Raw genomic sequence first — 15468 nt, 5'->3', positions numbered from 1 at the left:
AAATTATATGAAATTTATAGTTGCTTCTTTGTATAACTCACTAAACCTATTATAAATCCATATACAATGCATGCTATATGTAAAGTAAATATATAGTCTAATAATGAGAACCCTCTTGACCATGCTTCAACATGGAGAATATGCTTTCATGCCGGCGTATGAGAATTAGGAGTAACCCACTTGTAAACAATAGCCTTTGAAATCATTGAGAGGGGCCTTTACCTGCTCAATGAGTACTTTTAAATGTCAGACTTGAACATAGACTTTCAGTAAGTTTTGTCCACATAAAAAACTACTAGACCTTGGGACTCATTATCATTATTCCTGGGAGTGCAATAGAATTGCTAGGTACTGGAGTCACATAGCTAAGGAACTGAGTGGAATTTTGTAAGACCACAATAAGAAAGGATCCAGGGCTCTTCTAATTGGGTTTGCCCAACACTTTCTCATAATCACTACATATTGTTGGACAAACTCCTGCTTCTCGCTCGCAAATGCATTCTGTTAAATTGGGTTAAAGATACCCCACCCACAGTAACACAGTGGTATAGGGAGATTTTCAATGTTATGCCTTGTGAAAGGATAAGTGTAGTTCTTAGGACCAATGAAGGCTCATTCCTTAAGATCTGGAATCCTGTTCTGGATTATTTACCTTCAGATCTCAAACATACACTTTTGAAAGGCCAGTACCCTTCAGAGTGGAAGAAAACGGTGCCTAGAACTGAATAAGATGACAAATCCAACATCACTTTTCATGCATTCTTCATGGATGGGAGTTGGAGGAAGACTTATTATGTACTGATACTTGTGTTTTCTTTTTGGTTTTTTTTTGGTTTTTCTCTCTCTGCTTTTTGTGTTTGTTTGTTTCTTTCTTTTGTCTTTGCTAATCTTACTTTTTGACATGTGTCATGTTCGTTGACTGTATAGAATATGGACGTAGGATCCGTGACGTCACCCATCTGTTTCTGAAGCGCTGTTCTGAGGCCAATTGTTGGCGGGAGTCATATTGCTGCTGTCGAGTGATTGTGATTTAAAGAGGCGGGCTTTGAGTCTCCTCACAACAGCTACAGTGTTCCCGCCTGTCAAACAAGTCAGCTGTGCTTCTCATTGGAAGAATCGTATTCTCAATGTTTTCGAAATTGCCTCGTTAGAAAAAAAATCACCCCCCTCAGTGTGTGCCGATCGAGAAATGAGCTATCCAGACTACACTCGTCTTTTGTACCAGGCTGTAAACATGTTTATTTCTGCTGTAAAGATCATCTATTTTGAATTGGTGTGTATGTGGTTTCCGGTACTTCCGGAGCCAGCCTCAAGCGGATTCTCAATGAAGTGCAGTTTTAGCACTTCCGCATTGGACTCATAATTTTAGGCTGGAGGTTGCCGCTTGGTCATGTCTTTTTGAGTCAAAGGTCTGTTATTATTATTTTATTTATGTTTTATTTATTTGGGTTTTGTTTTTTTGTTTTTTTCTGTGCTTGGGGGAAGGGGTGACAGTACATATCCTTGTCTGAAAATCTGCTTTGTACACAAAATGAGCCTGAATTTTGTTGTTATGTTCTGAAAATGATAAAATTACGGAAGAGGATTAGGGCCACTGAAAAAAAAATAACTAAAGTCAATTTTTTTTTTTTATTATTATTCTGAGATTAAAGTCAGAATTCTGAGATTAAAGTCAGAATTCTGACTTTATTCTCAGAGAATAAAGTCAGAATTCTGACTTTAATCTCAGAATTCTGACTTTAATCTTAGAATTCTGACTTTAATCTCAGAATTCTGACTTTATTCTCAGAATTCTGACTTTATTCTCAGAATAATAATTTTAAAAAAAATGTTGACCTTAATTTTTTTTTTCAGTGGCCCTAATCCTCTTCCGTATAAAATAATAAAAACATATATTGGGAAAAAAAAACAAAAACCAACTACTTTCACTGCTGTTAATGTCCTAAATTTCACCTTTCTCCCCTAACTTTCCTTCAGCTGGTCTCCAGCAGTCTGGATGCCTTTCTTTGCGTGACGTCAGAGCAGGAGATGCACGAGGGGCGGGTTTCATCTGAAAGGGGGCTGGCATTAATGCTAGATAACCATTCAAAAGCAACAGAGGGAAAGTAACTTCCCTTGTCCATCATATCACCTCACGGAGAGACATCAGCAGCCGAATCAGCAGCACCAAGCTCCCACTATAAGCTCCCAAGATGGCCCCTGTCTCCATAAAGACTGTACTCATCAGTGAAAGTGTGGACCCCCGCTGTAGGGCCATACTGGAGGAAAATGGCATCCAAGTGACGGAGAAACAGAACATGAAGAAGGATGAACTAATCGCTGAGATAAGGGTAAGCTTTGCACACAGAATTGCACATAATATTTCACCTGAATCCGGCGTTTCTTATTGTCTTCTTCGCAGCAGAAAGTTCAGACGCACGTTTGCTAGCATCTCTGCAAAAGCTCGTGTTTTTGTCTTGGGAGAAGTGTTCGTAAAGCAAAATCCCCAAAGCACCTGCAGTTATCTTTCGGAGAACATTGCAGATATGTATAGGATATGGATTTTAGGGTAGTGTACTAAACTATTTTCCTCTGACTCGGACACGTTTCTGCAATGCTTAGGTGACATATTTGATTGTACATGTTAGTACCGCCCCTTCTGAAGCTGATGCAACTCATCCCTTACTTTACCGAGTCCCCCATCACTGTGTGTGAGAACCACATGCTGCAGGCTCCATGCAGCATAATGCAGATGATGTGCATACAATAAAACCGTGATTCCCCTTTGTGAAAATGTGTCAAATAAACAATCCGTTTGATTTACACACAATGTGCAGTATATTCAGGGCTGGACTAACTCTCTACTGGGACAGAACTGAACATGGTGTTCCACTTTTTAAACGAAAGGCCAATCTCTGGTCCTCCCCAACTAATTAAAGGACAGTGAAAGATTGTGAAGAATCTATCAGCAAACATGGAATATGATATTCTAATGAGTTTCATCAGTGTATAACTACCTTAAAATAAGAATATTGCATTTTAACTTCCTTGTAATGAGCCTTTTAAAGCTAGAAAGTGAGCCCTGAGAAACAGGTTCCTCACATTTTTGTGGCTAAAGTCTGTTCTCCTAGCCTACACACTTAAAAAGGAAGGATTTGGGGAGCAGTTCATTGGTTGCACTCTGCAACCCCTCTGCTATAAGCTATTGAATCCTACTTAAATAATCTTTCAAGTCTCTTAAACTACACAGTCACACCCAAAGCTTCTTTTTTTTTTTTTGTCCAGAGAAAGCAGCTTCAATGAAATAAAGCTGTCTTAGTTGTGGTTCATGTTCCTGTGCCTTTAAGAAATAAACAAGCACAGACTTGACGAACAACATGAAGTTCAATGAGAAGTACTTCATCTGACATTTTCCATTACTGTAATTTGTGAGCATTTTAACCTCATGTTATAAAGAAAAAAGTGAAGCTGCACTGGACTGCTCTCATTTACATACCACCTGAGGTCACCACAGACCACTGACCCTTTTAAAAAAGGACTAAACATGCTCTTATTTCAGAGGGCTTTATCCTAGTTTTTATTTCCCTGGTTTTACCCATAGCTTTTATCTGACCTTCTACAGTGTTTTTAACAAGTGTCTGCATTTTACTGTTTGTCTTTAACCCTGTTTTTATTCTTACTGCCCTTTTATTATGCCCTGTAGCACTTTGAGATTTGCTCCAAATGTAAAGTGCATGATAAATAAAATTCATTATTATTATTATTATTATTATTATTATTATTATTATTATTATTATAAAAGTCACTAACAGACAAGCCTTCGGACACACAATGATTTTTTTAACCTGAGTAACACTCAAGAACAGCTACTGCATTGATGCTACCTTTCACTCATTACTTACTGAGTATGTGCCTAAACAAACACCAGCTAAACACACCTCAGGATTAACTTCCCTTCTCTTTATGAGAGAAAATCCACATGTTAGCTAACACACAAATGTGTTACCGCAGTTAGAAAATGAACTTGTGTATCATTGACAGATCACTTTCACTGATGGGTTGATAGCTTTGTTGAAACAGGCCTTTGGGTTTGTCTGCTTGTTTCCACACAACGAATAAGCCACACCAGAGTCTATCTTGAAGAGGAACTTGAGCCGCTTTTTATAGGGCAGTTTTGGTCAAGGTTAGGTAGGGCGACGGAGTAGAAACATATGTAAGTGTGCACACTGACTACAAGATTAAAAGGCTCCCTCAGATGTCAGAGCAACCAGTCAAGATACAAGGCAAAGATCTAATGACCTCATCACACCATATTTTATTATGCTCTACTGGTAAAAATCAAAGTACACCCACAAACAGACTAAGTGTAATCCTTAGACTTTGGTTAACTGAAACCTTTTCTTCCTATCCCAGAAATACGATGGCCTTGTTGTAAGATCTGCAACAAAAGTAACAGCTGATGTCATCAATGCTGCTGATAACCTCAAAATCATCGGGAGAGCGGGGACCGGTGTCGACAATGTGGATGTTGATGCAGCCACCAAGAAGGGTATCATTGTCATGAAGTAAGTCTCTTATCATTGCAAAAATCTGCCTTCACTATAAATCACACTTGTACATTAACTGTGGATTGTTTCCCCAGCACACCGAGTGGCAACACAATCAGTGCTGCAGAGCTTACATGCACCCTGCTGATGAGCCTCTCAAGGCAAGACGAGACATGTTATTACGGGCAATGTGCACACTCCTTTGTTTTTTATATTGATGTGCTGCTAAAGTGCCATTATTCTACCACTCTGTTTTTTTTAGACATGTGCCGCAAGCTGCAATGTCGATGAAGCAAGGCAACTGGGATCGTAAAAAGGTCAGCAGAGATTTGAGTTTGCTGCTGTGTGCTGTTTGAACACAAAGCGATTACTGTTGCATGATTGGCCCCGTTGTCCAGCTCTTCATCACTAATCAGATGTGATGCCTCACAGTTTTTGTACTGGTTTTGATCTTTGTTTTTCTTGCTAATTTTACAGTTCATGGGTGCAGAGTTGTACGGAAAGGTGCTTGGAATAGTCGGGCTTGGAAGAATAGGAAAGGAAGTCGCCTCAAGAATGCAGTCATTTGGCATGAGGGTAAGTTATGAGACTGTATGATAAGATTGTGCACCCACATTTCTGAGTGGTTGGTTGTGTTTGTAATATTTGGATGCTCCTTCTTTACTCAGACTATCGGCTACGATCCAATCACTCCTTCTGAGGTGTCGGCCAGCTGGGGGGTTGAGCAGATGTCATTGGAGCAGCTCTGGCCGCTTTGTGACTACATCACTGTCCATACTCCTTTGATGCCCTCTACTGTTGGTGAGTTTAACACAGGTCTCCTCATTATACAGCCAACAAAACCAGTAATTAAAAATGTGGGAATACGTTTTCTTCTTCTGTCCTAGGCTTGCTCAATGATAAATCATTTGCAAAATGCAAAAAAGGAGTGAAGGTTGTGAACTGTGCACGAGGAGGTATCATTGACGAGGCTGCTCTCCTCAGAGCTCTGCAGACTGGACAGTGTGGAGGAGCGGGGCTTGATGTCTTTGTTGAGGTAAGATTACTCATGTTCAGATACAACAAATCTAATTTTTCAGATTACGACCTTGTGATTTGCTTCTGGTTTGGGTTTCAGCACACATCATTTCATCTTGAATCAGAGAGTTGCTTTGTCTTCCTTATCCAACCATAAAATAGAACATTGGTACATTTTTCTGTACAAGGCCATACTACATAAACTGTTTCCTTAATGTTCTCTTCTGACTCCTAAAACTATCTTACTCTGTCTTTGGTAAAAGTGTTTTAAATGTTTTTGCTTCCTTATTTTATTCTGAGTTACAGGGTCACTTTAAACTAGATGAACTAGTGACATTTTTATGCTGCTGTCTTGGCCTGGACTACCTTGTGGAAAGAGTTTGTTTTGTTCCGTCACTAGTGAAAGAGATGTCAGAGCTTGTATCTTACTTCTTGTATCTGTTTGGCATCAGGAGCCTCCTGCGGACCGCGCACTGGTTGAGCACCCCAATGTCATCAGCTGTCCTCACCTGGGGGCCAGCACAAAGGAGGCTCAGGCTCGCTGCGGGGAGGACATCGCTCTGCAGATTGTAGACATGGTGAACGGCGCAAAGCTGGTTGGAGCAGTAAGTTCCACTCTGTCTTTTAATACTTTTGCAATCTTAGAAACTACGAATCAGACCTTTAGTTCTACTATTAATATATAATGGGTGGCAGTAGCTCATTCCATAGGGGCTTGGAGGGTCGCCGGTTCAAGTCCCAGCATGGACGAAGTTTGGCAAGTGGACTGGTGGCTGGAGAGGTGCTGGTTCACTTGCCTGGGCACTGCCGATGTGTCCTTGAGCAAGGCACTGAACCCCAAACTGCTCGGTGCGCTGGTTGATGGCAGCATCCTCACTCTGACATCTCTCCCTAAGTGCATGCCACTGCATGTTTGTGCATAAAATTGTATGTATATACACCAAAACTGTGCGTGAGTGTGAAAATTCAATTTCATAAAGTACGTTTCTTCTTCTTCTTCCTCTTCTTAAATCAAAGCTATTGAGCACAGTACAGGACTTTCAAGGGACAAATAAAAAAACCTGTTTAAAATCACTGCAGCACTCACAGCAGCGTTTTGTCATCACAGATGACTGAAGAAGCCTTTATACACATCATACAGGCTGAATATGGGGCTCATATAGGCTGATATAGGAATTAAGTGTGGCTCTAAACTGTAGGAATGAAACTCTAAGCCTGAGAGAAGACAAAAAGCCCCAGCAAAAGATGTTTTTATTCAAAGAGATTCTTATTAGATGAAGACACAGATGTGTCTCAGTTTTGACGCTCTGGCTAATAAATTTGGATTTCAAAGTGTCTTCTGCGTCACTTCCAATAAGGCACATGACAGCTAAATTCAACCCAGAGTGACTGAAGTGCATCAAAGTGGCTGAGTAGAGTACATCAGCATATTTTAATGCGATGTTTTTGTATTTGTTTTAAGGGTTTTCTTTTCAAAGGCTCCCATGTAGAAGAGCCACATTTACTGAAACCCACTCCTGTCACCTGCTTTTTTTTCTAACAGGTAAATGCTCAGGTTTTGGCCAGCACATTTTCCCCAGAGTCTCACCAGCTGATCAAACTGGGCGAAGCTGTGGGAGCCGTGCTGCAGTCATGCACTACTGCTGAGAAACCGTTCAGTCATGTCGTAATCACTACTCAAGGTAAAAACCACTGGTCTAACCAGTTTTCAGTGAACAGTACAGAGAAGAAGCAACCAGAGCAGAGGAGAGGTGTATAGGGGGAGGATAATGTTGTTTCAGTGTTCTTTCTCCCTCTGGTGGTATGATTGTGAAACAGCCGCAGTGGTTGACCCAAGAATGCCAGTAGTAGATGGTTTAATATAGATTTATGAAGATGCACATTCTGCTGTTGAGAATTTTTTCAGAATGATAAAAAAATTTGTCTTGCAATATTTGCAGTACAAATAAATCTTTTCTCCAAACCAGGTGATTGCATGAAGTCCTCCACTGGTTACATGACTTCTTCTGTCCTGGTCGGGCTCTTGAATCACAAATCAGGCTGCTGCCCAAATCTCATCAACGTTCTGAGCCTTGCTAAGGAGTCTGGAATCACGGTACAACAACAGCAACTCACTCTGGAAACACTGCATGCAGATAACCAACCTGTTTGAATAACCTTACCACGTGTATGAATTGAACCTGCAGGTAAACCAGAGCCACTGTGTGTCCGATGGCGCCAGCAGCGGTGTGTGTAAGGTGGAGATCATGTCCAATGGCTGCAGCTTCAAAGCCACCGGTTCAGTTCAAGGTGGTATGCCAGTGCTGCTGGAGCTGAGCGGCAGTGCGTTCAGACAGCCCGTTTCTCTGACTGGAAATATGCTTTTCTTCAAGGCCTCTGCAAATCCTCAGCTCCTGTCCTCAGTGGCTGGTAAGAAACTCCAGAAAGATTGGAGATTGAAGATGTTTATTGTTGCTGAGCAAGCACAGGTGCAATCATGTGAAATTCTTTCAATGAAATGTAAAAGATGTACACATGTTATGAAATATGTACTTTTATATCGGATGCAGGAAATGTAGTGAAAGTTGTTAGAATAAGGTCAAAGCTGAGAGCTTTTCAAAGGTTGATCTACATGATTTGATCTAATACATGGCACTAGCATGTTTGTTCCATGTCAAATGATGGCAGTGGAGCAACAGTGTTGTCTCCGTTGTAGGAAATAGTTATTCAGTCAACCCCTCTTGAACTCTAAACAGGATTATGTTAAGGGTAATGTTTTCCAGATGCTCTCCATACAGCTGTTTTTATGCATACCTTAAATACCCACAGAAAAGCTTCTGAAATGTACTACTCAGTCCTCAAATGGAACCAAGAACGCTTCTGACATCCTAAATCTTGGCCTACAAAATCTGTGTCATATGTAGAACCTGTAAAGAGTGATCAGTCAAAAGCCAATTTAGGTACCAGCAACAATCTCGATAGCCATTTATGAATTAGATTTACGTCTACCGTTCACTATAAAGTATCAATTTGAAGAGAAATTTCAATTTTCAATCAATGACTCAAAATCCCAATAAAAAGGAAAAGAGTTGTACGTTATTCTCACATTCTCAATCAGACTTTTAGGTCTATGTCTCATACAAAACATGTTCTGTACAATAGTAGAGAAACGTTTAAGTTTTAAAAGACGAATCAATCTTTTCCTCTGTTCCAGGCCTTTGAGACTATCCTATTGTTTGCTTGTAAGCCAAAGATCTAGTCTATTACTATTTGACTCTTTAATCATCACAAAAGTTTAGGGCAGAAGAAAGTGGTGCTCCTATAGCTGATAAATTGTTTTCTCATCTTTATTTGTTAATCACTCAATCTGTGTGACAAGGAAGAGAAAACTTCTGTCTCTAAAGTCCTTGGTTCCTACATAAGGAGCATGTAAGGTGCAGTTATTACCCGTAGCAATTTTGATATGCATACCTGTCCATGATTTTGGTTTGATAATGTATCTTCAAACACATTTTCTCACACATGAATGAAGGCTTAATTTTATAACGGTAGTATTTCAACACATTATTTCTCAGTAGCTTCTTCAAAGATTGAATATAGCAGTGGAACATAAAGAGAAGATGTAGCTGAGTTTAAAGCCACTGAAAGTGATAGTTATGTTTAAGGTGGTAAGGCACTGTCTATGCTGTTTTTTTAATATCCGTTTGAATGAAAGGTGGTTTTGAATTATGACCTCCATGGAATAAGAGGCAGTGTTTTTCTTTTCAAATCACACCTTTTTCACTCTTTGATTGTTCTTTGTTTAGGACGTCTGGCCTCAGAGGGAGTGGAGATTGAGTCTTTCAGCGCTCCTGCAGACCGCACCGGGGATCTGTGGTATTGTGTTGGGGTCTCCTCCCTCCTGCGTGACCTCAGTGCCTTGAAGCCTCTGGTGAAGGAAGCAGCACAGCTCGCCATTTAAATGGCAGTCATCTGAAAAAAAAAAGTTCTCATTCTCAATGACCCATCATGGTCCCTGCGTTTACAACTAACAACTTGTTTAGAAGTTGAATTTTTGATAACATTCCAGTGTTTAGGTTGTTTACATGCACTTTGAATTACATAAGTAAATCTCCATTAAATGTTTCGTTTGTGTGCTGTTCACTTTATTGTTTGACCTTTTTAAGCAGAGATGTAAAATAATAAAGTACACTTACTTTAAATACTGTAGAACTTTTGAGCTACTGTCCCCTAAGTGTTAATTCCTTTAGTGAAGTTCACACTCTCACCTCTCCAGATTCATAGAGATTGTACTTCACTAAATTGATGGTCTGTAAAGCACACCTGTACAGTTTAAATGCAATCCAATACAGCAGCCCAGTAATAAAACCTTAAAGTGCCATTTGGTCAAGATCACATTGTTGAATGTTTTTGTATGTACATTACACAGCAGGGTCGAACCCTATAGACATGCTTACTTCAAAAAGTCTCATTCTAAAAGAAACCCAGTCAAGACAACAATGTTATTTCCAGTGGTGGACAGTAACAGAGTACATTTACTTCAGTACTGTACTTAAGTACATTTTTGGAGTATCTGTACTTTACTTGAGTATTATTTTTTTTGGGAACGTATTACTTTTACTCCACTACACTCAGAAGACAATTATTGTACTTTTTACTCCACTACATTTCTATCAGTGCTCTGGTTACTCACTACTTTAGCTTTGAAGTCAGCTCATGAATTTCCTTCTCTTTTCTGAAATCTGATCTCCACGGTTGAACGTGGAGCAAACACACAGAGCAACTTTCACTCAGATCAGGCAGTTCATTTAGAGGTGGTAATGATGGCTATAATTCTCCACCTGAGCACCCATGGTCATATCTTCAGCCCGTGTTAGAGGTTTTTGAAATGAAGAATGATACGTATCATTTTAAATATTTTCTCCCTGTTTCCCACTCTGCCCAAACATTCACTGTCCAACCTGAGAAAGTGTGCTGAGCTATGTAACATTTGTTTCACTCCAGATGATCATTTCAAACTAAGTTGTCTGTGCTTGGAGTAACTTAGTTGCTGTTTTTATTCCATGATATAGTTTTTAGAGATTTCAAGTAATGGTTTCTAGATAAACATCATTTAACAGAATGTACTCCTATGTATTCTTGACTGCACTTACGTGTTGTGAAAATACAACGTTTTGAGATTTTTTAAAAAGTACTTTGAATACTTAAGTATTTTTAAAAGCAAGTACTTCAGTACTTTAACTCAAGTAATAATTTGATGGAACAACTTTCACTTGTATTGGAGTAATATTTGACCAGGAGGATCTATACTTTGACTTAAGTAGTGAAGCTGTGTACTTTGTCCCCCACTGGTTATTTCCTTGTGGTATGATGCATAAAGCATGATGCAGTACTAAGTATTAAGCCCTGATACCATTTGAAAAAATACTTGTTTCGCAAGAAAATAACAAATGAACCCAACTGAAATTTCCAAATATTTAATATAAGTAATTTTTCAAATGAGAATAGGCTACAAGTACTGAAGTTCAACTTTCACTTGGGATAAGGGTTTGGTCAAGGCTTTGGGGGGGTCGTTATTTTCAAATAACGTCATCATTTTATTGATCAAACCTAATATTTAAAGCCTTGTTACACTCTCCTTTTCGTTTTTTTCTCTCCATGTAAGGTTCCGAAAATGACCACAACCCAGCTCATGTTGTCTGAGGTCTTGTGCAAGCATGAATATTGTGCACTGTGTTCTGGTAATCCTTGTTAGGATTAGGTAAAGCCTTGGCCACCCTGGAATTGGGTTCAAAGTGCCATGGCAACGACAAGAATAGGGAGAAAACATGAATGGTGAACAGTGGCTCCATGTTGTGCTGCACTGAAGGCGATGCTCATTTAGATAAGATTTGTATTCTGCAAGTGTTGCTGCTTCGCCGGTCGGGTACATTAATGGTCTGTCCGTGAAGGCATCACGAGACAGTGTGTGAATCTGGATGGAGGTTATATTTAGACCCAGAGAGGGAGAGAAAAAAATAGCGTTGTTGAGGGTGATTCCTCTGAATGGTTGCTTGGTTTTGTCAAGGACCTGCTGCAAGAGCGGAGGAGGAGGGGGGATGGCCAATGCGCAGGAATACCAAAATAGGTTCGAGCTGCATGCGACTGTCCTGCTGGAGCTAAATTAAGGTTGATGTGTTTTGGAGAGGGGCATTCAAAGAGAGGACACAGCCGATCTTCTGTGACCAACACGTGTCATTCATGGAAACAAGGTTAAAGGTAAGCGTTTGGTTTTTCGAGCCCTTTTAAGTCTTTTACTTATGAATCAGAGGGTCATCAAAAGGGCATTCGCATTGCAATCAATAATACATGTGAACGCGACACCATGATATTGCTTTGTTTTCCATACTGCATGTAATTTGAGCACTGGCTTGTTTTCATCCCTGCAGATACAATGTCACACAGCCAAAGTGAGATGTACACATACGACTTCAGCGATGGAGACCATGCAGCAGAGCTCCTGGACGCACTCAGGCATTTCTACATGAATGGCCTCTTCACGGACGTTTCTCTGCAATGTGGAGACTCCGGACAGGTGTTCCAATGCCACAAAGCTCTGCTGTCAGCCAGGAGCTCCTATTTTAAAGTCATGTTCACAGCTGATATGAGAGAGAGGTCCAACAGCGTGATCAAGCTTACTGGGGTGGACTGTGTCGTCCTGGGTGCTCTGGTGAACTATGTGTACACAGCTCAGGTTGACATCACTGAAAGCAATGTGCAGAGCCTGCTGGAGGCTGCAGACCTCCTGCAGTTCCTCTCTGTGAAACAAGCCTGCGAGGGGTTTCTAATTCGTTTACTTGATGTGGGGAACTGCCTCGGGATGCATGCTTTTGCACAGCTGCATCTGTGTCCCAGCCTGGAGAGGGAAGCCCGCAGGGTGATGCTGAGCCGGTTCACAGAGCTCATTCTGCAGGAAGAGTTCCTTGAGCTGGATCATGAGAGGATTAGATCAGTGTTGGCGGCTCAGAGCCTCACTGTGCAGAGGGATGAGGTGCTAATAGACGCTGTAGCCAAATGGGTAACTCATGACTTGGATAACCGTGTGCACCATGCTGCAGACTTGCTGTGCTGCATCCATCTCCACCTGGATGAGATCTACTTCAAGGCTACCTTAGAAGTGCAAAGACCATGCTTGCTGAAAAGTGAGGGGAAATTAAAAGCTTTGATCAATCAGGCATTAAGATCAAATGGCAAGGAGATGTCTGCATGCAGGAAAATCTCATCCAGCATGTACATAATTGGTGGATACTACTGGCACCCTCTTTGTGAAGTCCACATATGGGATCCTATCAGTAACACCTGGGTGCAAGGAAAAGACATGCCTGAACATGGGATAGAAAGCTACAGCGTCAGTTTATTGGGAGCAAATATCTACGTTACAGGAGGTTACAAGACAAACACTGTGGAGGCTCTGGAAACTGTTTCTATATACAACTGTGACTATGATGAATGGACCGAGGGTTGTCCCATGATAACAGCTAGATACTACCATTGCTCGGTGGCTTTGCACGGCTGTATTTATGCAATTGGAGGCTACCGAGGAGGAGCTCCGGAGCAGGAGACAGAGTTTTACGATCCTTTGAAAAAGAAATGGTTCCCTGTGGCCAAAATGATCCAAGGTATGCAAAATATGGAGTGATACACTGGTAGACTGATGAGTTGAAAAAGCCATTCTCATTATTGTAACTGTCCCCTGAGTGTCTGATCAAATCACTTCAAAGATTCCATGTCTGTTTGAAGCTCAGTTTTAGGGTTTTTCTTAACCACGCAGCTACTGATAACTGTCATGAGAGTAGATTATAAGCTTGTAAACATACCTTAAAGGAACTCGTGATTAGATTGTTTCCTCAGCTCCTGTTTAAAGAGTCATGGTAGATTAATGTACCTGGTTGTGTGCATGCAGTTTAGGGGGGAAAACACACACTACAATGGGAGCTGAAAGGTAAATTTTTTACCTTTGGATAAATTGATTGATGAAAAAATCTGATTACAAAGTCTTCCTATTTATGCTGTTTCTAAGCTTTGAATCAATGCAGAGAGTTTCTAATGACATAACTTACCATTGCTCCTAAATAAATGTAATACACTGACAGAAATTGAGGTAACAGTAACGCTTTTTTTAAAAATGAAAGCTGCAATGCTCAACATTTTAATATTCATTTTGGATCATGGCTAAAAGTATGTGGCAGTGGATGTGCCCAGATATCAACTCCTATAGATATTACCAAATTCAGCTTTTAGCCTCAGGTCTAGGTAGTATTTCAGCCTCTTTAAGCGTATTGCTTTTCTTTGCCGGTGCACTTCTTGACTGCTTTGGTTCACTTTCAGTGTTGTCATCCAGCTGGTATTAACAGCACAAGCTGTTTTAACAGTTAACCCAAACGCGCCCCTATCAGGACTTATATTTCTGGTATCCATAAAAACATTTGTCCTAGTCAAACCTGTATACTCAATGATCGGCTATGTAATCAAGCAGTAGGTATTCACAATAACAATCCTAAAAGAAGAAATTGGTTTCAAGATATCTAAAATCGTATTAATCTGAGTCAAATTCAAGATGCCTCCAAATCTTTAAAAAGTTGAAGTGGCCACTCTTACATTTAATAGCTAATTGGGACATACATTTCAGATATCTACCATTTAATTGCCCCTGAAATATCATCAACAACATTATCAACAATAAATGCAAATGCATCAGGTCCACTCCATAAATCTAATAGTATGTAAATATGTCATAATTCCAAATGGGGCATGTGATTACACTTTTTAATGGTCACAATCTCTTTTGGATATACAAATTTACATTCTGGATATCTAGATTGATTTCTATTTTAGATTACATGGGTAACAAATGGACTATAGACATTTGAATACTTATTGACTCTTTAACATTAAAATATACTGTCATTTAAAGTAATTGGCATTTGAAGATGTTAGTTATTGGTTACTTAATACCTTTGCTTCTGTTTCCTTTGAAGGTGTTGGAAATGCCACTGCCTGTGTAATGGGAGAGAAAATCTATGTGACTGGAGGTCATTATGGATACAGAGGAAACTGCACGTATGAGAAAATCCAAGTCTACAGGCCAGATGTGAATGAGTGGAGTATTTTTACAGTAAGCCCCCATCCAGGTAAGAAAAACAGAAGAATACATCAGATTTGAAATGTGATGAACATGTGATTCAGATTGGTTACCACCTGTTTTTCAGAGTACGGGCTGTGTTCTGTGTCCCTCCACAATAAGCTGTACTTGGTGGGTGGGCAGACAACTGTTGCAGACTGCTACGATACAGAGAACGATGAGTGGAGGCCGATGTCAGTGATGAAGGAGAGGAGGATGGAGTGTGGGGCGGTGGTGATAAATGATTGTATTTATGTAACAGGAGGTTATTCCTATTCAAAAGGGACTTATCTGCAGAGTATTGAGAAATACGACCCTCAGCTGGACTCCTGGGAGATTGTGGGGACTCTTCCGGGCCCTGCCAGATCACATGGATGTGTCAGTGTCTTCAGTGTTTAGTTTCTCATCAGTACTGTTGTCATTTGTGCCAAACATCAAATTATTAACTGTAATCTGTGAAGTGTGAGAATGTCAGCTGCACTGTCATGCCATATTTTGTGATAGGCCATGTTTTGCTCTGGATACTGTGTTAGAGCCACACGTTTACCAAACTGTGAATATAAGGAACTAGCTTTTTACTTACAACTCAGGGGCTTTACAGTTAGCAGTTTATTTAATATATTTTGATTTTGTTTTAATAAATGAAAATAAATACCAGAAGGTAAAAGAAGGTAACCAAATTTGAGTATTTGATTTCCATAGATGAGTATATAAATTCTATTTTCATACAAACAGAAATGACCTCAGACTTCTGATGCATGAGGGCACTTCTCCTAGTCCACAAGG

General features: G+C 40.2%; 2 protein-coding genes across 2 annotated transcripts; both read left to right on the top strand.

Moving 5' to 3' along the window:
- The first annotated feature begins 2053 nt into the window (after nucleotides 1–2053).
- On the top strand, nucleotides 2054–9917 carry phgdh (phosphoglycerate dehydrogenase). Its single transcript, XM_034693828.1, has 12 exons — nucleotides 2054–2330; nucleotides 4393–4544; nucleotides 4622–4687; nucleotides 4789–4843; nucleotides 5004–5102; nucleotides 5195–5327; nucleotides 5414–5562; nucleotides 5996–6148; nucleotides 7087–7225; nucleotides 7511–7638; nucleotides 7730–7952; nucleotides 9329–9917. The coding sequence occupies exons 1-12, from the start codon at nucleotides 2193–2195 to the stop codon at nucleotides 9481–9483; spliced, it is 1590 nt and encodes a 529-aa protein (XP_034549719.1). The 5' UTR covers nucleotides 2054–2192; the 3' UTR covers nucleotides 9484–9917.
- A 1373-nt stretch (nucleotides 9918–11290) lies between these two features.
- klhl23 (kelch-like family member 23) lies at nucleotides 11291–15362 on the top strand. The gene is made up of 4 exons (XM_034693827.1): nucleotides 11291–11780; nucleotides 11951–13180; nucleotides 14540–14692; nucleotides 14771–15362. The coding sequence occupies exons 2-4, from the start codon at nucleotides 11956–11958 to the stop codon at nucleotides 15079–15081; spliced, it is 1689 nt and encodes a 562-aa protein (XP_034549718.1). The 5' UTR covers nucleotides 11291–11780; nucleotides 11951–11955; the 3' UTR covers nucleotides 15082–15362.
- The last annotated feature ends 106 nt before the right edge of the window (nucleotides 15363–15468 follow it).

This window comes from Notolabrus celidotus, chromosome 10 (assembly GCF_009762535.1).
Source record: "Notolabrus celidotus isolate fNotCel1 chromosome 10, fNotCel1.pri, whole genome shotgun sequence".
In the NCBI taxonomy this organism is placed as follows: domain Eukaryota; kingdom Metazoa; phylum Chordata; class Actinopteri; order Labriformes; family Labridae; genus Notolabrus; species Notolabrus celidotus.
Note: the sequence above shows the minus strand (reverse complement) of the source record. Positions and strands in the feature narration are given on the sequence as shown.

Bases quoted from the DNA above. Each gene is read 5' to 3' on its own strand.
- klhl23 (XM_034693827.1), top strand. From the start codon at position 11,956: ATGTCACACAGCCAAAGTGAGATGTACACATACGACTTCAGCGATGGA. The intron at 13,181-14,539 runs GTATGCAAAATA...TTTCCTTTGAAG, and splicing joins TGTGGCCAAAATGATCCAAG to GTGTTGGAAATGCCACTGCC. The intron at 14,693-14,770 runs GTAAGAAAAACA...CCTGTTTTTCAG, and splicing joins TACAGTAAGCCCCCATCCAG to AGTACGGGCTGTGTTCTGTG.
- phgdh (XM_034693828.1), top strand. From the start codon at position 2,193: ATGGCCCCTGTCTCCATAAAGACTGTACTCATCAGTGAAAGTGTGGAC. The intron at 5,563-5,995 runs GTAAGATTACTC...GTTTGGCATCAG, and splicing joins GGCTTGATGTCTTTGTTGAG to GAGCCTCCTGCGGACCGCGC. The intron at 7,639-7,729 runs GTACAACAACAG...TTGAACCTGCAG, and splicing joins CTAAGGAGTCTGGAATCACG to GTAAACCAGAGCCACTGTGT.